This window comes from Pithys albifrons, chromosome 4, assembly GCF_047495875.1.
Source record: "Pithys albifrons albifrons isolate INPA30051 chromosome 4, PitAlb_v1, whole genome shotgun sequence".
Classification (NCBI taxonomy): Eukaryota; Metazoa; Chordata; class Aves; order Passeriformes; family Thamnophilidae; genus Pithys; species Pithys albifrons.
Genome location: NC_092461.1, coordinates 71,721,304 through 71,744,994, shown reverse-complemented (window position 1 = coordinate 71,744,994; position 23,691 = coordinate 71,721,304). Strand labels below are relative to the sequence as shown.

The 23,691-nt window shown below is 36.6% G+C and overlaps 1 protein-coding gene across 3 annotated transcripts in view; it reads right to left on the bottom strand.

Moving 5' to 3' along the window:
• PRKDC (protein kinase, DNA-activated, catalytic subunit) overlaps positions 1-23,691 on the bottom strand; it is an 83,026-nt gene that overhangs the window by 27,464 nt on the left and 31,871 nt on the right. For 2 of the 3 annotated variants that reach the window (XM_071554563.1, XM_071554564.1), the window contains exons 38-62: positions 22,840-22,944; positions 21,716-21,883; positions 21,307-21,434; positions 20,076-20,283; positions 18,798-18,976; positions 17,568-17,736; positions 16,973-17,038; positions 16,453-16,525; positions 16,080-16,228; positions 14,756-14,911; positions 14,475-14,594; positions 13,230-13,373; positions 12,879-13,030; positions 12,189-12,320; positions 11,644-11,755; positions 10,098-10,222; positions 9,855-10,004; positions 9,267-9,440; positions 8,279-8,377; positions 7,392-7,602; positions 6,648-6,837; positions 6,081-6,296; positions 4,682-4,794; positions 1,918-2,049; positions 597-776 (exon numbers count right to left, since the gene is read on the bottom strand). In XM_071554563.1, the coding sequence (XP_071410664.1) occupies positions 597-776; positions 1,918-2,049; positions 4,682-4,794; positions 6,081-6,296; positions 6,648-6,837; positions 7,392-7,602; positions 8,279-8,377; positions 9,267-9,440; positions 9,855-10,004; positions 10,098-10,222; positions 11,644-11,755; positions 12,189-12,320; positions 12,879-13,030; positions 13,230-13,373; positions 14,475-14,594; positions 14,756-14,911; positions 16,080-16,228; positions 16,453-16,525; positions 16,973-17,038; positions 17,568-17,736; positions 18,798-18,976; positions 20,076-20,283; positions 21,307-21,434; positions 21,716-21,883; positions 22,840-22,944 (3,651 nt within the window). The remainder of the gene's footprint in view (positions 1-596; positions 777-1,917; positions 2,050-4,681; positions 4,795-6,080; positions 6,297-6,647; positions 6,838-7,391; positions 7,603-8,278; positions 8,378-9,266; positions 9,441-9,854; positions 10,005-10,097; positions 10,223-11,643; positions 11,756-12,188; positions 12,321-12,878; positions 13,031-13,229; positions 13,374-14,474; positions 14,595-14,755; positions 14,912-16,079; positions 16,229-16,452; positions 16,526-16,972; positions 17,039-17,567; positions 17,737-18,797; positions 18,977-20,075; positions 20,284-21,306; positions 21,435-21,715; positions 21,884-22,839; positions 22,945-23,691) is intronic. The other variant, XM_071554565.1, reaches the window with a different exon arrangement.

Sequence of the window (23,691 nt, the reverse complement as noted above, 5' to 3'; positions counted from 1 at the left end):
GAAAACTGGGTTAAAAGATGCAATTCACAATCTATTCCAAGTCAGTATATTCTCACTGCAGAAAGGCTTGTTTGCTTCCCATTGAAACAACTGTGGTGCACCCACTCACCCTTTGTTGGGAGTGAGTCCTTCCCTCTTTACTGAAAAAACCCAACTATTTTGGTGTACTAATTTGAAAAAATAAACAAGAGAGGCTAACAACAAACAGTCTGACAGCTACTGATACCCTCAAGACATCAAAGAATTCCTCAGTAAGCACTTCCCAGAAAGAGGAAGATAAGCACTTGTTCTCAATTCTTGTTTCAATTCAAATGGCTTTCATTTAAAATCAAATCTCTTCTTGTTACAGATGCAATTAAAACATTAAAAGATGACTCAAACTCTACACATACTTTAGAAACCTTGAAAAATCATTTCAGAGCCACAAATTACCTGTCTTAACAAGTGGAGCTTGAAATATCCATCTAGTTAACAACTCTCTTTCCATCTGTCTAAACTTCAGTGACAGTGTTTGACCTTCCCTACCACTGGGTTTACCACATATTCAGATAAAGACATTACATTCAGTTACTTTCATACCATATAGCAGGATTTACCTGGATGCACGCAATGAATGGTGGAAAGTATGACAGGCTCATACTGAGGAAATTATTGAAGTTGTTCAGCAGCTTCTGGACAATGGCATTTTTCTCAGAAGGACTTTTAGATTTTTCTACCTCATGAAAAATTCCACTAAACAAACTGCTGAAAAGCTGTTTGGCAAATGTTGGATCTTTCTGTAAATTACAACAAAAGCAGTAAGATCACTGAATTTTGCTGTGACACAATAGACTAATAAATAAAAAGATATGACCCAACCCATACCTAATCCCTATGTGGACACTCTGGGAGTGGACTAATCAGTCTGGCATGCATCTCACCTATGCTGAGAATTACAGTACTACCCATTCAGATCCCATCTTAATTCTTTTACATAAAGAAACTCCAAGACAATGTAGGTTTCAGGCCAGAGTATTGGTGGAGAGGGTGGAATTTACAATTTCCACATACTCCCAATTCCCATTACAGGAACCAGACACCAAAGACTGTAGAGAGGGTTTCAGAAAAAAAACACAAGACATGGATGTGTGAGGAGACCTGCTCCTAACACAGAGAGACAGACTGCCTGTACAGGCAGACAGTTGTATCTGAGACTTAAAGGCATTTTTTCAATCCAGAAACACATTTGTGTGTGTTATACAATCATATGCATTCTGGTCTACCATGGGCCTGGAATTTGGTCTAACTCTTTATCTAAAGCTATTCAGATAACTCAGGAGTGTGCTACTTCCTCCCTCTACACAGTGATAAGGGACCATCAAAAGAAATGAAATACAAAGGTAACCAGGAAGACTCTGACTTCCCAAAGACTGTAAAACGGGATTCAGTCTACTACTCAGTTCAGCCTACAGTTTCTACTGCTCTGAGGTAAAATAAGGAATATTGGATCAACTTTTCTGAGTAGTCTGAGCCCAGTTTTGTCACAGTAAGTTCACTTATAATTTTACAAGTCTGTTACAGATATATAATAGAAGAGAAATGGCTGTTTTGTTACTGTACAGTGAGATGTCCTTTGCAATTATGTCTGTAAAGACCACCACCAACTGTTTCCCAAGCAGAGGAACCCAGAGGCAAAGGACAAGAGCTGATGTATCAGGTCCTCAGTGCTTGACTCAACTGCAGCAAGGTAGAAGGCCTCTTCTCTCACCACTGCACCAGCACAGGGCTAGGAGAAACACTCCCTCAAAATAGGATCTTTAAATGTGTATCATAATGGTAAACTACAAAACAACAAAGCAATTTTAAAAGCCCAGCCACATGCCATTTTTTCTTCACAAACAGAAACCTTCACAAATGACCTTTGAAAAGCAGACAGACCTGGGCAAGGCCCTGCAGAGGGGCAATGAGACTGCAGTATTCAATCTGGATGTCAGGAAGGTCCCCAACTCGGTAACTCCTGTACAAAGTAATCTGGGCATCATACTTCATCTTCAGCTCAGATTTCATCTCCTGAAATGCATTGCTCATGTTAAAATTAATAATTGTATTACTTAGAAAGAGCTGTATCTAGATAAGACAAAATAAGCAAGAGCATTTCTGAAGTGTTTTATAAACTTTTGCCATGCTTAATAGAAAAATACATTTTCTATAAAGCTGTAATAAGGTTAAATGTAAAATTATCTTACTCAGTTAAAAACTCCAAACCATGACACTTGTTCACAGACGTTCTTCAGCCATTAACTTCTAATATGAATACCTTGTAGATCCTGCTTCCATAAAGGCAGTATTTAAGGCTACTTTCAAAGAGAATGATTATGACTGACAGTTAATGAGCTGCTATGGTTGAGTAAGTTACTGCCTGTCAGCTGAGCCACAGCAGTATACATAATTTCTTCTCAGCCTGCCCCAGGTGAGGTTCCTAATGAGGTTCCAAAAGCTTGTGTGGTTTATTTCATACAGTGGGATAGGGAGTGGAAGAAGAATGAACCTGGTAAATTGATTCCTTTAAGTCACAACAACCTCATGCAATCTATAGGCTTGGGGCAGAGTGGCTGGGAAGCCGCCCAGCAGAACTGACCTGGGGCTGCTGGTCGACAGCTGCTGAACATAAGCCAGCAGTGTGCCCAGGTGGCCAAGAAAGCCAATGGCATCCTGGCCTGTATCAGCACTAGTGTGGGAAAATGATTGTCTCCCTGTTCTCAGCACCTGGAATCCTTTGTTCAGTTTTGGGCTTTGCACTCCAAGAAAGACATTGAGGTGCTGGAGTGTGTGTAAAGGAGAACAGAGCTGGGGAAGGGGCTGGAGCAGAAGTCTCATGAAGAACAGCTGAGGGAGCTGGGATTGTTTACACTGGAGAAGAGAAAGTTCAGGGGAGACCTTAGCACTCTCTATAACTACCTGAGAGGAGGTTGTAATGAGGTGGGGGTCAGTCTCTTCTCCCAAGTAACAAGCAACAGGACAAGAGAAAATGGTCTCAAGCTGTGACAGGAGAGGTGTAAATTAAATATTATGAACCATTTTTCACTGAAAGGGTGGTCAGGTATTGGAACAATTAAGCTGCCCGGGGAAGTGGTAGAAACACCATAACTGGCAGTGTTTAAAAGACATGCATGTGGCACTTGGTGACACAGTTTAGTGCTGAACGTGGTGGTGCTGGGTTAATGGTTGGACTTGATGACCTTAGAGGTCTTTTCCAACTTTAACAATTCTATGATCCTAGTAAAACTTAAACCAAACTGTAATAAAACTGTTGCAAACTGCAGCTGTTAAACAGCTGTCCTGCCTTTTGCTGAGGCTTACAGGAATACATTTAAATTGAACAAAAGCTACTACCAAATACAAACAAAATCTATCTCTTCCTCTGCTTTTTTTTTTGTTTTTATAACACATTATAAGGAAATCATCAGTAAGTTTACAGGCTGGGATTTTATTTTTAACTACTGCCATTGCCAATTAAATCAGCAGGCAATGGGTGGATATATACATTGGTAAAATGGAAGAGATAAAAACATGACGCTTGCAGATTTTTTTCTCTTCTGTAAACTCTTCATAATTTTGCTGTTTGAGGTAATTTTTCTGCTACAGAACTTTAAAGGTTTGATTTTCAGAAACCTTTCAAGACAAATGTGCTGTAAAAAATTACGACTGCTAAAGCTATTTCCAAATACTCTCTTGCTCAGGATCTAGTTTTTCCTGGCTTGCCCTATCAGATACAGTATTAATGTAAATGACAGAGTTCCATAGGTGTTTATGTACAACAAATCTCTTGAGTGTTTAAGGAATCCTGACAGCATTCAGAGTCTCCTCTGGTCTTCTGTGTGTAATATCAGAGGGGGTTTTGTTGGCTGTATTTTGGACTGCTATACAGAAGGCGTTTACAAGTTCTCTATTGCAAGGTGGGAGGAAACTGTAGCTTTAGCCTGCAAGTAAACACAAATTGGCTAAAATAGGTGTTTGTGTGGTTCTTCCAGACGTAAGTTCTGTTTACACAGTTGTCTGCATCTGCAAAGAATTACAAGAGTGTCTCAAATGGATAGCTCTCTGTCCTGGGTTCCTTTGCTCTAGGTCTAACTGTTATCATTTGTGGACAATAATGTGTGTTATTTTTAGTAACAGGAACCTCTGAAAAACTGTTACAGAGCTTAAAAATACTTAGATTTATTGTAAGTGCATAACACAACCAGGAAACCCACAAAGTAGTAAGTTTCTGACCTTGAAAAACACTCAGCAAATGATTATTACTGACATTCCTTGAGGTTAAAAGTTCAAAATAGTTCTGTTTGTCCATCAGCTGGACCACATTCTTGAGTTCATGTTCAGACACTGGATAACATTCTCCACTTATTTCTGCAGAATATTGTAGCTTCAAGGCTCCTGGTTTTCAAATTGACAACTGTAAAGGGCTTCCCATAGCTGTTAGGGACTCTGTCACGTAAAACCACTTCATGCACATTAAGGAGTAACATAATTTGGCTTAAAGCATATAAATAGCATGATTTCCAAATTAAACTTTCTGAAGATCTTAAAGTAGCAACCAGTACCTTACACTATCCTTTCTTCACAAAGTTACCACTAGAGATGAAGTAAAAGACTGCAAACAGCATTGAGACTTAAGGTTTTAAACTTATATGGATTGACAAACCTTTTCTCTTTTCTGTTCAGCCAGATTTTTTCTAGCATAAATCAGACTGAGTTTGTCTTGATCCTTCAAGAAACGTCGCCGCAGTCTTAGAATTTCTGCTCGTTCTTCTGTATCTAGAGAACATATGATCATGTCCACAACTTTTCTTTCTCAAGCAAACTTCAAAGTTAAGGCAAGAACATCATGTAATAACAAACATCACCTTTGTATTTGTTAGCTTACCAGCTAGTCTCATAAGTTTCCTATCCAACAACTCAATGTAAGGCCTTTCAGCAAGACGGCAAATAAAAACAGATTAAGTTGCTCTGATGAGAAGAGGTAATAAGCATTTATATAGAAACTTCAAGCACACAGAAGTGGTATGAAGATCAAACTATTGTACTGAGAAAGGCACTAAAACTCATGAGCAAATTTGCCCCATACAAGAGATTTATTTTAAGTTCTCAAAGGCAAGTCTGGTATTTCCACTATATTCCATAAAGTATGTAACTCCCTACATAAAAGAGATGGTAAATACATCCAAAGACTTGGTAATAATAATATCATACTGTATTTTTAAAGTTATGATTACAGAACTGTCACTGGATCAACTCCTGCTCAGGACAGTCACAGAGAAAGACCACTTAAAAGACTGTTCACTTCAGTCTATTTCCTAGGAAAGCAGAGTGAGCAAACAAAAATATACCATTATAACTAGTATTTTCCTGGTAGAAGACCAGGAACCAATTGGAAGGTAGACTGACCTCCCTATTTCTGTAGTTCAGAATGGTCTGTTCAAAACTGCCCTGAAACACTTGTCAGGTATTGGAAAGGCTGATCTTTATAGCTCTTTGCCTGAACTCTAATCATATCCTTTTGGTAAAAATTTTAATGAAAAAGTAGGCAAGGGTTAAAAAGGGAGAAGTAGCCCAAGCCACTCCAAAACACTACTGATAATTTTCAGTTATTGGCTGGGTAGACGAAGGAACATTCTCAGAAAAAAAGCAAGTAATTCTAATGACAGATTACAACATGTTGTAGATCACGTCAGCACATCTGAAATGCTTTGAAAAAATATTTTTAAAGAGATCTCTTCTTGAAAGAGATAAGCAGTTAAATTTAAAACAGAAGAGACAGAATTGTCTGACATTCATGCTATGATCATCTTAGGGAGAGGTAGGAATGCAGAGATCACACCAGCTGGTTTCATATACAGTCAGTTCTTTCATCTAGCAATGTACAGTTTTACAATTCCTATCACAATCCTAGCTTTTAGCCACTCATTATGTTTGGAAACAAAATCTTTCAAGATGAACTTTCATCAGAATGCGTCAAAGATTGCCAACCAAATAACTGACAAAGATGGTTTATAAAAATGTACTGGTTATATAGAAATTGCACTTAGGTAAGGCTTACAGACCTTTAGTTTTGGTGTCCACCTCAACTCCAGGCAAACTCAATCTTTTTTTCCCGAAATCCGGGCCCACTGGTTTAAAGGTTGCTTGTTTAAATTTTTCACTCCGTCTGCTAACCATCAGCATGGATGAAGACAAGGATTCAGAGGATGAAGGAACTGCATACTCGGCCAATGTGTCAATGCTACTTCCAGTTAGCCAATTAAAAGAACTTCTACCACCTATATAAAAAAAGTGCAAAAAAGCTGTGACATACTCACATATGAATCAAGTGAAAACATCTATGAAGTAGGTCATCTTTCTCTCCCAAAAAGGTAATTCCCAGTGGTTTTGGGCAGAACAGATTTCAAGTTAGGTAAGAAACAAATTTCTTCTTTATTATGCAGAACATAAAATATGTATGAGACTAATCAAAAGTGATGGATGTTTTTTCTCACGACACATAAAAGAATCCCTTGAAAACAAAATATTAAATGTATTTACACTTTTACACTAAAAATTCATATGCAGCAGAAATTAAATCCTTCCTATAGCAAACAAGAACATTTCAGAAGACACTGGTCTGGACTTACTGACATGCTGTGTAGGTGTAAATTCATACTGACGTTGGGTAGCCCTCACTTGACCACTGACTGACCCAGAAGCAGAAAGGGATCTTTCTTGTGATAAATTCCTGTGCATACTCTGAGAAGCTTGAGTCCCCACAAACATAGGTGTAAGCACACTACTTCGATAACGCCAGCTGGAATCAATTACAAAGTCCTATGAACAAAGGAAGACTTTAATTAGAACAATAAGGATGGAGGCTTTTGGCGTTCCTTCGCTGAGTCAGGATAGCAGAAATTACACTACAGAATTTAAAATATCATTCCAGGTACAGGGGCAGAATTTGACAATAAAAAAACCCCTGCAAACACATAGAAGTTCTCCAGCGCAGGAAAAAAGCTCACTAATTTGGAATGGTCAGCTGAGGACAGCTCTTGCACTAGAAATCCTGTTTCTTCCCAGTATTTCTGCAGCTTATGGTGTTTCTCTCCACTACTGTCCTTTTTAGGTACTTCAGTACTCTACGTATCAGTTATATTTGGTATATACAATTATTTTAATTAAATATTTCCTTTTTTTGAAAAGAAAGCAAAACCATTTCCCCAACAAAATCATCAGACTTCTGATACTGTGAACAACTCATGACTGTTGCAACTGTTAAGTAGGGAGCATAAAAAACTTTCAAAAATCCGTTATGCCACTCTCATCTGAGAGGTAATTACATTAAGGAATTTGTCACATGGTTACACACCAAACACATTACAATTCACCTGAAATTTGCATTCAGACAGTGGATGCTCAAATATTTTTCTGGTATAATCCGGGCTCTTGCTAGTCATTTCAAGCAGAAAATTTGTGATTAGGCTCAAGTACTGTGTTTCAATCTTGGCAGAATATAAAGAATTTAACAATGACAGCATGCGATCAACAGTATTTGTCGGTAACCTTGTCTCATCGTTCCAAAAATTCCTAACAATTAGTCTGTAAAGGCAAGGAATAAAGTTACTCTTGGTTATCTGCAAACAGAAAAAAATTCCACTTCTAAAAAAGCCAGGTGAAAACCAACAACAACAAAAAGCAAACAAAAAACCACTCCCAAACCCCAGTACAATAAGATTTTAAAGCACCCAATTAACACTTTCATACCATGGATCGTCTGCTGAATGACATCAAATTTCTCTTTTATCTACCATGCTCTGTGCCTGCTATTAGAGGTTTACTCTGTAAAAATTATTTCTGTTGTTTTCCTCTTGAGAAGTGCTATGGGTGGATAAGGACAAAGATCTCCTCTTCTATCTTTTGCTTGACCAAAAGAAATTTTAAAAATTCAACACCCTTCAACTTTTAATCTATTGCTGTGTGTCTGCGTATAGCAAGGTTCTCCTTGTTCAAAAACTCTGGAAGATTAATGCAGAATTACATTTAACACAGTGAAACAACTTCCCCAGGGCTTAGAAGTTTGTTCAAATGCCCTGTGCTTGACTTACATTTCTTGTAACATTCTGGGACACAATACAGAAAATAGCGTTATCTCACTGTTACTCTTCTATAGGCAAATACTTAAAACACCACAAGGATCAACTCTTGCTATTAAACTAAGGAAAAGCAATGTAAGTATTTGTTATTTCAGACAGTTACCACAACGCTGTTTACTCACTGCAGTTCAGCATTCTCATCAGTTAGTCCTTGAAGCAGCACTTCTTTTGCCACTTTGAGTATTTCCTGAGAATCATCATCTGCTTGACTTTCTGGATCACTGATGGTAGGAGAAAAATATCTCTTAATGACTTCTCTCAAACAACCCATAGCAAAATAAAAGAGGATGAGGATGGTGGAGGAAAAAGGAGGATTATGCCCTTATCATAAAAATCTCAACTCGGCATGATAACACTGCAGTTTGTTCATAATGTGAGGTCTTCATCGCCAAAAATTCCTTTTATCTCCATTACTTAAAAAAGAAATAATCAGAAAGCTAAATAATATGTTAGGTATTTATTATAAAGGTCAAATAGAAGTAATTCTGAGTTTACAAGGTTGAAAGTAAAAAAAAAGGCAGAGAATTTGCTTTTCCTAAGTGATGGTAGAGTAAAAATTGCCTGTACTTTTCCTTCACAATAATTGTCCATTCAAATAATTATCTTGGGAAAAAGCACATCATAAACATTTAGATGATTCAACAGCAATCCTCTTGTCAAACTGAGTATGCGCCTGTTCCCTATTTCAAGGGATCAAACAGAAAGGCCATCTTTACACTACAAGATTGAAGGCATCCAGATCATAAAAAGTGCCTTGATACACCTTCTATCTATCAGCAAATTTCTATAGTGTGTAATTTTTACTAGTTACAAATTCTGGCAATAAGAAAAGAATTGTGAGCATCAAAGCTAAGACCTCTTATATCATCATCCTGTGGTGATGCAACATCCTAGTTCTGGGCTAAACCTCAGGTTCAAGTATTTAGCCCTTAGTGGAAGAGATAAAATTGCCACAAAAGGCCAAAGCCACTTAGGCAAATCACAAGCTCTATTCTTCTGAGAACTGGAAAAATCCTGCACCAAGGGACATGAAGTTGGAAGACTGTTACAAACACTTTCACTCTGTCTGTGACAAACTACTGAAAGACAACATCAGCAGTGAATCCATACCTGTAATTATCATAAATCCACATCAGAATATCATACATGCGCTGGCGACATATTACAGAAGGGTGAGAAATGAACCCTGTCACTCCAGGAAGAAGGTCTTTAAGCTCTAATGGTTTTAGTTTAGACAGCATCTTGTACACTATATCCAAACAAACCCTTTGTCTTTCATCATCCCTAAAAGGAGAGGGAAAAGAAAAAATAGTTACATTGCTTTTCTCTTCAATTGGACAGAACCAGAAGATCAGTTTATATTTTATCAATGGTATTTGGTTTTGCAGAAAGGGCTTTAGGTAAATAGTGGTGAATTCAACCTGAGAGTAAGAATGCAACTGAACTAATACATACTAGAGAAATTGACATCCCAGTGGTGTTTCTCTATGGTGTTATTTAGGGGGTTTTGCTTGCTTTTCACAGTGAGCTAAGCATCTTAACACTTAACTCCCAGACCACATTACCTCAAATTAGCAAAGCAGTGACTAAAAAATGAATGTGAATTATAAATGCTTATGAATGTGAAAATGTTGTTGCCAGCACAGAAAATATTATCAAGAAATTTGGACTATGCACTGTAATCACATGACCACTTACCTATGATTCATGATCTGGATGAAGTCTTTACTCTTTAACTGCAAGTGGAGATCAGGAACTTCTTCAGCCCGGCACATTATTACTTCCAGACAATAGGTCTTCATCACACCGTGAAGTTTGGGTATCAAAAAGAATACTGCATTGATAAACCTTAACACAAACAGAAGTCCACAACGAAAAGCAAGTTATTTTCTATTATTCCTCTAGATCTATAATCAAGATACCATGTAAATCATGACATACCTGTCAGCTAGAGGTGGAAAATTCTTAACAACTTTATTCAAGCATTGTATAAACTTATCATGTTGGGTGTTCTGATGTTGTTTTAATTGTCTTATGACAAAATCATAAACTGGATGTTCAAGCACCTGAAAATGAGAAAGTACGACAAGGATACTCATGAAACTCATAATCACCTTAATAACACATACTTCTGCTCCTGTACAGTTTGATTCTAATGCATTTCACAAGGTAAGATCCATTGAACTCATCTTAACATTTATGGTGCTTCATGGCTCCTGCCTGGCTGAAACACATGACTGCTGCTTAAACAGTACGTTTGTGAGCTTTCTTTGACTGGTTTGGAACCTGTGCCTTAATTTTCAAATACAAGTTGCTTTATGTGCTTATATAAATAATAAGCAGCTTGTCCTTCTGTATAGAAGATTTCTGATTAACGAACGTAAAAAACTAGACTTGTAATGAAAAGGTGAAAAATAACCAACAATCTGCAATTAATGTCAAAGAAATAAGCTGTGGATAAGGATAAAATTTGCACCATCTTTGCTCATTTATTCAAAATACTGCTTTAAGGGAATTTGGAAGACTGTGAAAGAGAAGACTTACAAATATTAATAAAACATGGTGAACAAACAGACAGAATAGAATTAAGTAGGGAAAGAAGTAAGAATAGTAGGGAGGAAAGTAAGAAAAGCCTAAAAGGTCAGACTAATACTACTCTAGCCAGTATCTTGGTATTTTTGTCTCAAATAGCAGCTGCAGAAGGATATTTAGGGGAAAAACACAATCCTGGCCACATTTTGTTCTCCTTATCTCTCATATAACTCAACATGTACTTGTCATTAGATTAGGGATCTGGGACTGCACATTGTTGTTTGTTGTTTTTAGAACCTGTTCAGGACAATTTTTTGTGGATGAATTTGCCTAATTTCTTCTTAAACCTGCTGATGCTACTTACTCCTAGAAGCTCTTCTGGCAACAAATTCCAGAAATTCATGAACTGTTGTGAGAAGAAATATTTGTAGCATCTCTCTCAAACAGATTTCTGTGACCATCGAGAACTATCCACTAATTCTAATACTTCAGGATTTGATGAGTAACAGTTTTGCATTCACCTTATCCACTACCTATAAAATAACTGTATTCAAAATTAAATATAGTTCAACCTTTAAATTTTACACCAAAACATTCAAGTTAATAAACATCTTCAGATATAGATACTCAAAAGGTACTTCCAAACCTCAAATTTGCTTTTCTTTTCTCTTAAAGAAACCCCCAGCTTTAAAATGAACAATGCTAGTGTTGTTGGTTGGCAAGAGCTGAACAAATCCTCAAAATGAGATCGATCACTGTCAGATCCAAAAGAGCAAGGCAAAAAGCCTGCATTTATTCTGCTCTCATATTCTTTTCCTCTTGAATTAGTAGTTTAAACCTTTAACTCAATCTGTTGAGTTTTAAATGCATTCATTTTTGCAGGTGAATTGAGTAGTCATATAAAAGATGAACATAAAATTAGTACAGGAATGGTCAGACAGTACAGTTCACTTACATTTTCTCTCTCAGCAATGTATTGAAGGGCAAGTCCCAACACTTCTGCTGCAGCTGCATAAACTTCTTTATACTTTAGTAAGCACATGTTGCTGGTCAAAGCCTGAAAATACCTAACAAAAAAGGCAGACCTGAGGTAAGCCACTAATACTACTGCAAATTTAGACTGAAACAAAAAACTCATCTGAGCTGCCTAGGGGAATGTGACTGCTTTTAGAAGAGCTGAATATAGCGCATGGATTTTCCACCTGCAATGTCTCAAATCCCTGCTTTGGCAATTCTTGACTCTATTAATTCTCCATGAACCTGCAACCCTGGGGTCCACTATAAAAAACCCTTACATTCTTCTAGATATTTTCCAAAATAAATGTGGTCTGCAATTTGCAGCTAGAATAGCATTACATCTGACAGATGACAGCAAAGGGATGATGGGACAAAAGATTCCAAAAAACAATAAACCCAGCTACCATAATTCATGCTGACAAATTAGACTTGCTCTCTTTGGCTTTTTTTCAAAATCATCCCCCAAAAACCTGCATCTCTCACCTGACATGATCTATTTCACACTTTGGGTCAAAAGGTGGCAAATTGTTAGCCAGAACAATTCCCAGCAGCTGAATTCCCACTGAATTGTCCTTTGTATCAGGGTCTCCACTAGAAAACTTCTCAAATATTAAACTGTTGGATAAAAACATAAAAGGAATTATATAGATGAAAACACAGAAAGAGACACACCATAAGTCACTCACTGCCTCTGTACCCACGGACATATACAGACAACGCAAAAAACAGTAGAAAGTAGTAAATACTGAGCTTCAATGAAGAAGGCTTTGCAAAAAACCCAAAAATAGCCTTGTCCCAAAACAACTAAAAAGGGATTGCAAGTCCACACAAATGCTTGACAAGCTCAGGGGCACAGCAGGCAGAAAAAGTCTTACTAGGAATGCATCAATATTTGGTAATAATACTCAAAATGTCAAAAAAAACCATCTTGGCAGACAATATCCCTGGTTTTGTTACTGCCATTGTAATCCTTTATGTTTTCCCTGTCCCTCTCATTGTAGTTTTACAAATTCATTTACAGTCTTTGGATAGTTTGGTTCTGAAGTTCCAACGTCCACCCTAGGGACAAAAAGTTTATTATTGCAGCTGAATTTGTGTTTTCATCTCCTTTGATAATGCTCGTTAGTATTTTTCTAAATACTGATAAAAGAAAGCAACTGTCCAAATGCTTACCTGTAAGGTATGGAGAGACAGTTCTTCCAACACTCTATAACTGTCTTTATGATTTCCAGATTGTGCCTGAACACAGCTCTTTTCTGGTGGAAGGCATTCTTCATCAAGAATTCAAGTAATCTGTTAGCTAAAATCTCATCCTTAATATTGCCCTACAAAGAATAGCACCAAAAATAAACATAGTGACACTCCAACACGAAGATTTATACTGTTTTATGAAAGCAAGCAACTAAACAAGCTATGCTTGAAGTTAATATGTAAAAGGAACAGTGGACTGATGTATAAAATGATTCTAAGTGCATAATAACAAACTGCTGGTTCATTGACAAACAATCATTCGCATTTTCTTACTTTGGGAGTGGCTACACTTGTCCAGGAAAGGATTGTAACTACTATTTCCACTACCATGTAATGAATCCCTTCACCTCCATTATTTCCAGAAACAACAAGTTGCAACAATGGACCAAGCCACTGCTTTGCATAAGGCCGGAATACCTATGGAAAATCAATGATAAAGTACAAATTACCCAACTATTCAGTAATCTGTTATCCAACAAACACTAGAGGTAAAACTGCTAAACCAACCTCTTAGCACTTTGCTTAACCTCCAAGGCAACAAAAATTTTAAAATAACTTTAAAATAAAAAGTATCCATAACTACATTTCTCACTTTTGCTTAGAAACCTTTATCCAATTATTCACAGAAAATTAATTATTTCACTAGGGCCTAGATAATAGGGCTCTCACACCAAAAAACCTGTTTCTAAAGGATTTGAAAGAGTATGCCATTCATCTACCCTTTCATTTCAGACAGCTTTAGTAAAAAAGTAGCATTAATGGGTATAAAGTTTCTTGAATTAAGTCTCACATTCAACATTTTTGGACTTGGAAAATTTCAGGCAGAAATACATTAGTACTTTAAAATCACTGTGTGAAATAGATTGATAATGTGTTACCCAAGAGTGAGAGCTAGAAAATGTTCCTTCTCAGGTGAAGACACATTATGCCATCTTAGTATATTTCTGCAACAAGAACTTCATTTAGCTCAAAGTGTTTCTGTAAGACTCATCTGTGACCGTTAATAAGACATTTTAATTGCTTCTGCAAAGATGGCAAGCATAATCAGCCACACTTCTTGCCAATTAGTACCAATTAATAAATTACTTATAGTTTACAGAAGACATGTACTGGGGACACCCTTTACTTATAAAAGTAGTCTGGGAGAAAAAGTATTACTATTACACTCAAATACTGCACTATGTGGAATTTTACATGCTTTTCTCCACCATTCCTCAATTCCATTATACCCCACCGATGACGAGGACTGAAAAATAAACCTCTACTTTAGTTTGATGCAGTCAGATTGTTCTTAATTAACAACTAGAGGTAGTGAGCCTTGTAAAAGGCCGATAAGAACTGTGTCAGTGTAAAGTTAGATGTTGTGACAATGTGCTTCCTTTTCTCAGTGCAAACTACTCAATTTGAATGCACCAAAAGTCTCAGCTGATGAAATATTTCACCCCAAAATAGTTACAGTTGATATTATAACACAACCTGTTACATTAACAGAAAAAAAATTACAAAAAAATTACTCACATCCTCAGTATTAACAATAAGTTTTGCTATGAAGAGGCGAATATTTAATGGTACTGATGGGTTTCCTAATTTGCCATGCAGAAATTTCATCCAAAGAGGAAGATCTGCTGGAACTGTCCCCTGATATGTAAAAGAAATGAGCAAAAAAATCCAAATAATTTCTTGCATCCATTAGGTATACCAAGCCCAAAAGCCCCCAGCTAAAAACCACAGAACTAAATAAGCTGAGGGATTCAATCATGACTTCCTTTTCTTGCTAACATTAGTGGAAAAATGCCAACTTTTTGGTTAATACTGGCCTCTTCCACTTTGGGTGTGATCTGGTTCCTCTGCATATGTTTAATCAGTGTGGTCATAGAAGCCATACATTCATGTTGGTTGAATTCGTCCATTTCCAGTTCCATCTCATCGTTTGAAACCGTGTATTCTGGGGGCTCCTGCAAAAAAGTATTACTATGATTAATAACAACACCGTATTTCTTTTAAATCACAATCCTGCCATGAGTCATTCTGATCTTATCCGTGTTTACTGATTTGACTATCTGCTCAGTGTGCGCAACAAATGGGTTGCCCAAACAGACACCTCCCAAATATATGTATCAGATTGACTTTTTGTGCCAAGCGATGTCAACTTTATGTTACTCGGACTTTACCACCTGCCAGAATAGGTGTGGCAAATGCTGAAAGCAGGAAGAGTTAAGTTGAACCTCAGAGAAATTATTTCATTTCATAGCTCAAAAAATGAGTTAACACCTTCCAAAAAGGGAAAGCCTTATTTTTATGGATGTATTTCTTCAAACTGACTAGCATCTACAGCAGCCCTCTTTTGCCACATAGATCAAATCACAAAAGAAAATTGTTTAGTTAGAAATTACAACACTAGCACACAAAACAGAAATGTACTTTCTATCTGCTTAACCTCCCTGCAGCTAAAACTCCTCCTTGCTCCAAAACTTGGAACAGTTTATCTTTACCAATGTTAAGAGTGACTTCGACAGATTTCATCTTCAGTGTCTGTGATCCTTTCACAGGCTTTCTGTTTCATAGCAAATATCTATCCTATCAGTATATGTTTGATTGCAGAAGGAACACAATTTCAAGTCTTGTAAGAACAGAGCTTAGTATCTCCCAAGAGCAAAAGTTATATACAAGGTGCCACAACAGCGACACAAAAATAATGAAGTGTTTGATTATTTATTCCATGCACTGGATACAACCAGCTTTGTCAGAGACCAAAAGAAGAGGGAAATAAGGAAACCAAGTGGCCTATCAGCAAAACACAGCTGTCAGAGGCTATGCTAGAGAGAAGACACAAGTCACCTTTTCACAACTCAGGCTGCACTTCACTGACACCACTCAGCTTCAGAAACCTAAGGTAGGGCATTGTTTTTCTCCAACTGTAGACAGTGGAGAGAGGAAAAAAGAGAAGTGACTGACAGAAAATAGCTCAAGTCCCCTTCCTCATCTTCTGGAGGAGCCCATTCTCGGTCAGGTAGAACAAGTACCAGAGGCTACAGATTTCTCTTTCTCAAGCCCAGTAAATACATGCAATTGCAAGAAAGCATAAAACCTTTCTTTTTCACAGCACCTAAGTCACTATGTTACCTTTCTCCTGAAAAGATTGCTGCTAGCTGTAACATCTTGGGAGCTATAAGAAAAACCTTGAACTCCAGTAGAAAAATCAAATTGACTCATTTCCTCACTCAAACTGCTATCCATCATGTATGATGAAGAAGCTAAATACTTGGGTTCATCTAGACAGAAAAAAAGGAATAGACCATTAATCAAGGCAATAACATGCAACAAGCCTTTCTTGGCCAATAAAACTTGAAGGTGGCTGGGAACTGATTGTTAGATAAAATACATGAATTCTTTTATTTGTTCCTCCTAGTGTAGAAGCCAATTAGCAACATAGCAATAAACAGTGTATGAAAGGTAAGAAAGCATTTTTTTTCATAGTCATAAATGACTTTCCTACCCTCACTGCTATTCCCTGCATCCCTTGCCTCCTTTCTAATAGCAATGTACCGCTTCTTCCTTTCCAGAGGCACCTAAACAGCAAGAAATAAAGTTCTAATTAATTAATTAATTAATTCTTTTACAAGTAGTCACTTTTTAAAAAAATCCTACAGATTAATTCTTTATTTGCAGAACTGCCAATAAATTATCAAAACCATTTAACATGAATGAAAATCCCAAGTTGCAAATTATTATTACGAATGGTGCAGAATAACAGCTAAATCACTTATTCCTACAGTTGTTCATTACCAGAGTAAGTATGCTAAAAAGTATGTTAAAGCTACATGCATGGTGGGTATGCTCTAAATTTCAAGACTGGATTTCTCTCAGAAAAACACATTATAAAAACTTAGAGGAATACTCCATTTTGTTATCCTCTTTCTCCATATGTAAGAATTGACCTGGTCTTCAGTGACCACACTGTTAGAGCCATAACCCTTGTTTAATTAGGACCACTAAAGGCCAGAAATCTCACTCACCTCAATTTCTACAGGAAATGTATACTGACGATTCAGGTCTATCAAATTTTCAAAAATCAGCAAGTTCTGCAAACCAAAGCATGTTAGGAAAAAGCAAAATTATAATGCTGCACATTGATTGCTTTGAATGTATTTTATTTCCTCTTTATAAAAACGTTGATTAATATAGAATGTAGAAAATAAGGCATGTTTTTCCTTCTAAATCAATACTTCAAAGAAAATTTTGCTATTCAACTCCTTAAAATTCACAGAACAGTGTTCTGTAAAAACATTTTCTCTCATCCAAGTGTATTTCAAGCACTGGAAAAGCTTAAACAATAGGAGATGTTTAACCTCACATTTTAGAAAATTGATTGAGAGTGGAAGCAAGACAGGGTAAGTATCACTACTTCACCCCTTCAAAGAGATGGTAAAATTTTCATCAGCAATTCAAATTGCATGAGACAGTCAGCTACCACTCCTTCTGTTGCTTCACTGGTAGTTTGTTAGTATAATTGCATGTCATTCAGGTTTCATTCTTTGATTTATTGCCATCAGGGAACATCACTTTGTCTCATGCTCTGGAAGCCTTCTAATAGAAGTAACCGCTTCTCACCTTTTCTGATTTTTCTGTAAAAAGAAAGCCTTGATAAAATTTAATTTCAGTGAAGACACAACTGATGACAGCAATAGCACAATTATATGCTGCACAGTGATACTGTCTCCTCTTCTCCAAGAGCTGACTCTCTCCTGCCATGTTTTCTGTAAATGCATCATAGCATGACCTTAAAATACAAACAGGGAAGAAAACATCATCAGAAGCCTTTTAAGAAGCACGGGAAGGGTCCCAACCAGAAACCCGTGAATCAACAGAATTTCAAGAGAGATGATCAGATTAAACCACCTCAGACTTGTTTAAGTTCTCAACAGGTATACTGCCCTAAAACGGAACAATTCATCAGTGACAAAAACAACTCCCTGAGTATTTACACAGCAGCCCTTGGGAATGTGATAATAGGCAATGCTCAGATAAGATGGAGATATGTTTTGATGCATACATAAATTTCTCTCACAGTCCTTTGCCATGAAATTATGAATGGATGTGTATGCTAAACCGTGCTATAGATCAGTTGGAGGAAACCACTTTAGATGGAATTTTTATAGGTATTTGGCCCAAAGCCATTTACAGCTCTGCAAATCATAGTGAAGAAATACTTCGAAGGCCTCACAGGACATAGTATTGTAAAATCAAATCAAATCAAATCAAAACACAATGAGCAGTAATTCAGATATCTTACATATTTCTCAGAATATTAACCAAATAAATAATACTAATTAGCACATATATTCAGTATTTCTCTTTTGTCCCCCTCTTCAGTGGTGATTAAGCCAAATTACACCTATTGGGTGTGCTGCTGTAATATGAAATGTAAATGAAAATCCCTCTCATCTTCTCATCAATCATATAAATACCAATTTTGCAACACAGAACCATGTTCCACATAGCAGTGTAAGTATCCTGAAACCAACACTGTGAAAACACAAATTAAAGGCCAAGAATCATACTGAAAAGGTAAAATAAATACATGAGCTTAACAAATAGGAAAAAAGGACAAAAACAGGAGGCAAAAGTTATCCTGACGCAGGATTGCAGTCTACACTACAGATAATTCTCTCAATGCAAATTCAATATTATGTATTTAATTTAAAACCAAAAACAACATCAGATCGCATTTACTCTTGAACAAATCCGTATTTTGTTTCACATGGTCTACTTAAAAAAGTGTGTCTTGCCAAAACTTAATTAGAAAGTTAAAAGTAAATAAAAAATAAACAATAGTCTTACTTTATTAGTGTCTTGGTAAGTTCGTTTCCTTCTGCACTCATGGAGCCACGGTAAGCTTGGTTAATTTTGGAGTCCTTGGAGTAAACATCCTCTTTTGAAAGACGTACATACATCACTTCTAGCAGCTTGTAATACCCTATTTTCTTGGTGACTTGTGTATCAAAAGCATATTCATTGGACTGCAAACAAACGAATAAAACCTGAGAAAGAGATTTCTCGGATCCTGTCCTTTCTAAATAGCTCCATAGTTACGTTAGGTTTCTATTAGACATCCTTCAGCTTACTCCTACCTTCTAAAACAGAGAAACGAACAGATGATAAAAGACTGACAGATTCTAAGCTCCTTTGTAGTACAGTTATTAAAACCATGTTGACCTCTGTTTATTAGGTGAGCTGTCTTAACTACAATTGGCCTAAATTATTACAAGGATAGTGGAGGAAAATAAGCAGAGCATCAAGTAATGGCTCAGACTCACAACAGCTGTAAGTAAAACAGACATACCTGTTACCATACTGGGTATCATTCATGAGTTTCTTTATGCACCTCTCTTTGGTGCAAGCATTTACAGCCACAGAAACAAAGCAGGGAAGACTCTACAGAAGTCTTGGTTTTAGCATTTTGTTTCAATAACTGTTACTCAACTTGGATTATTTCAGCATCTTGTTGTCCTACTGACTTTAAACAGCTGCAGCAGTAAAGTCATGAGAGTTAAGAACTAACAGCAAGAGCCAAGACCTCCACTGCCAACAAAATCTTTGTATGTAACTGTATTCTTAAATTGGAAGACAGGTTGTAAATAGAGACAGGAAGATCTGTGCTCCTAAATCCTTGCTGAAGAATCTTTGCAATGACTGGAGATGTATTTCTTTCTGTTGAAGTAATGTACTTAATTTTAGAGCTTTCAATATGGAGGTTGAATATCTCTATCCTACAATGTAGTAACAGGCTAAAATTTCATACAGTTTTTATATTTCAGAGTTAGAATGTGGTTTTGCTTTTGACAGAACTTCAGATCCCTTTAGATAGTAACCAGTTTTTATGCACAGTTGATATGCAAACCTGCATTAACTTCAAAGGAACAGTGTGTTGAGGAATAAAGAAAAGTTTCCCAATAATAATCAAACTATGTCACTGGCACAAACTTCTGTTCCAAGAAACAGAAAACTGGAAAGCAAATGGTTTCCATTAGTTTTTCATTCCAAGTTAAGTAAAATGTATGTACTAACACCAGCATTTTATTAGATCCTCCCTAATTCTAAAAGAAAAATAATACATACCTTTGTAAACCTGGAATTAAGAGTATCCATAGCCTGTACTATAATCTTGCCAAAGAATTCTCTCAGTGCATCCAAGCTGCAGTGCCACAAGAGAGTAAGGAGGGAGCGATCCATAAATGCTTGACGAGTAGTATTTGAAAGAAGTTCTTCACTTTGGAACATTTTGTGAACAGTGTCCAACAGTATCACTTGTTTGGCAGTCATGCTCCTAAACAAAATGAAAATGTCAAGATGAAAACTCTTTTACCAGACTTTTAACAGACTCAAACCCCTGCAACATTTAAATTTTTTATTGTCTGCATTCACACCCCTCTTGGGTTATCCCATAAGACATGCAAGATCAGGCTGAATCACCACTTACTATGGAACTCTCAAAAAAACCAAAAAACCCCACAACCCTCAGCTTCTTAGTCTGCAACAAATGGTAAACTTTGTGTATCTTTAATAATTTAATCCAAAAGCAAATGTTAACTTTCTTGGCTCCTTTTTACCAAACAACCTAAGCAAATAAATTATCTGGTACATGTGAAGGATGCAGGCAAAAAAGAAGGAAAAGAGGAGGAAACTTCACTGTTCTAAAGCTCTCCTGTGGCCTATCAAGTGTTCCATTACTTAGATGAACTGTTGTTCTGAATAATTTTATTAGAGCTAAAAATTTCAAAAACGGGATTTGGGCATAATGTAAATGACTTTGTCCAGGAAACCACATGCTCCAAAATATTCCCTACTTAACAGCCCAACAGGAACAGAAATGTTTGGTTTAAAACAGACTGAAGACCTCATCTGTGGACAGAGCGTGTTTGTGTCTACAATTTGGCACCCAGGAAATATTCAAATAAACGCACTGCTGTATTTCCAAAGATTCTGGACAAAGTAATTACCTGTTAGTTTAAGTGTTATCAGCTTAAGCAATCATGTGGTTATACAGGGATAGCAAATACATATCACACAATTACTACTGTCAATTGAACTGTGTCAGACCCAGCTAATTTACAGAAGGCTTTCCAAATCTGCACAGGCACTGGAAGTGTAACTGGGAAATTGGTGTCACATGTTCATGCTTCAGAAATACAGTAAGAATGTGAAGACAAAGGCAAAGTCTGAATTTAAACTTATGTAAAACTTTATGGTGTAAATCATCACTATTACAAGGACAATAAAATACAGAAGCACATTTGCTTCAGCAAAAATTCAGTGAGAACAACAGCAAAATACAATAGACTAAACTCACCTTCTGGAAATTTTCTTGAAGCTGGCTTGAAATAAGTCCTCCATGAAATGTCTGTGGTCCCTACAGAGGATTTCTGTCATCAGTTGCAACAACATTGGACTCTGAGACAATTCTAATGCATCTAATAACTGAAAAAGAAATAAAGTATAACATAAAAAGCCACACTGGATAAAAACAAATCAATATGATGAAGTAATTCTTTTTTAATACTGATCAGAAGCAGACACACAGAAGTGTATGTTTATTTAACATGCATCTGTACATTAAATTTCTGGATAAAGACATAACTCAGAAACAGAAAAGCTGATTTCCTTACGTGAACTGCAAATCTCTCTCTTTAATCCGGTGAAACACTGTTTCTAGACAGTTCGCTTCGGCTTCTAGTTATGTATTTGTTAAAAATACTGACCTTCTTAGTGCAGTCTACATAGTTATTGTGCTTCAGGGTTCCTTTAGGAAATTCATCAGACCTCATGGGAAAATTGAAAGCTACAAGTTGATCAAGAGCATTTTTAAGGGTATCAAGTTTTTCTCCAGTCAAATTAGTGAAGAACGGGAGAATTATCACTGCTTGGCCCTGAAGAAAAAAAAACACATTAGAAAAATTACTGTTTCACACTTTAATAAAAAGGTTATTCCCTAACTATGAAGCCAGCTGAATAGGACCACTGAATAGTAGCAGTGGCTGTGTTCACTGATTCAATGGCTTGGTGTACTGATAAAAATACATTATGTAGCTGCTCATCTTTCCAGCTGCTGGTTCAGAAAACAGCTTTGGTCACTACTGAGTGAGAGTTAAAAGCTGATTAATATCTCATGGCTGACATTGCTAGGAATAACATCCCATTGTTCTTTCAAGACAGCATTAGTTCTCACACAATTTAATGCACCACCTCGCAGCTACAGCAAGATCCCAAACTTTATTTATTTTGAACACACAGGAAACCACACAACTCCATCTACCTAAAGGTAGGCTGGCTGAGAAGCAACCAGCTGTTTCATGAAGCACAAAATTTTTTAATATTCTAGTCCAACCCTCCTGCTCCAGCATCTCTCATAACTTCCACTTTCAGTGTGCAGTACTTTAGCTCCCTCCCCTGACCAAGCCCCATGAAGCAGCTAATCCACTAGTACTGGTCTCATACTTGCAGACATGGACATTAAAATCTGGTGTTTATAATTTGACCTGTAGGAAATGACACTCCTTGCCAAAAGCCTCACTAACTGTCATTTCTCAAATGAACACTGCAGAGTTCTAAACAATTTGCTAACAGTATTTTTTCCTAGAAATTACATGTCTTTTATCTGAGCAAGGGGGAAAAAACCCCACCTTAAAACAAAACATGATATCTGTGATATTGTCCTGTTTGAAGGACCAAAAGGATGATGTAGAAGTTTTAGGATGTTGAGCAGATGAATAAAAAATAGAAGTGATGTCTGTGTTATAACTTAATTCAAGGAACAGGGAATTCCATGAACAACTAACATGCTAATCTGTGGAGGGTAGGGAAGTCACTGAAGTGAGCAATTTACCTTAAGATTTAAGCCTAAACTCTGATCAGCGAGTAGACTGGTATAGGTATTAAAAACAGCTGTAAATCCTTCATGATTAGTATTGAAAGAAACTGAAGAGTCTATCTGGAAAGACAGAAGAAATAAAATGATTAGTTGAGGGGTTTTTTTAACTACTCAAAGAGATTTTTATTAATGAACAATAAAAAGTCCGTGAGCTATAGAATTGTTTATTTCCAAAAATACACCAACTTAACAGAAAGCACATACAGAGTGATCTTGGTTTTAAAAGGACTCTCAACAAGAAAAACTATAAAGTACAAACAAAATCATAATGTTGGATATTTTTCAGTTAAAAAATATTAAGCTCCCTCTCAAAGCCAAATTTCCTACTGGACACTTCACTCCCAGATAACACGGTAATACAGTTCACATTCTGGTGTCCTAACACACACCTTTAAAATAATTCAAGTTTGAACTAATTAATTATGAAGAAGAAAAATAAATTCTCAATAGGTGAACTTTGTGTCTATTTGTGTACAGCTACTTTTACAAGTTCCTGAAAAAGCCCAACAAGATAAAATTATGTTTTCAGAGTAGAGAAAGAAAAAAAAAATCCAGACCAAAAGTCCAATGTAATGGGAAATTAAAGGTCTTTAAAATATCTTTTTGCATTCTGTTGATACAGGTAGAACTCCTCCACCACTGTGATTTTATGGATGCCAACATGATAAAGAATGTTCTCAGAGGCTGCTCAGTTTCAAAGTTCACTCTCTGCATTTTTACCAATTTTCCTAAAGGAAAAGAGGCAGCTATAACATGAGACCAATTTAAAAAACAAAAAAGGGGAAGAGAAGAGCAAGATCTAGTGAT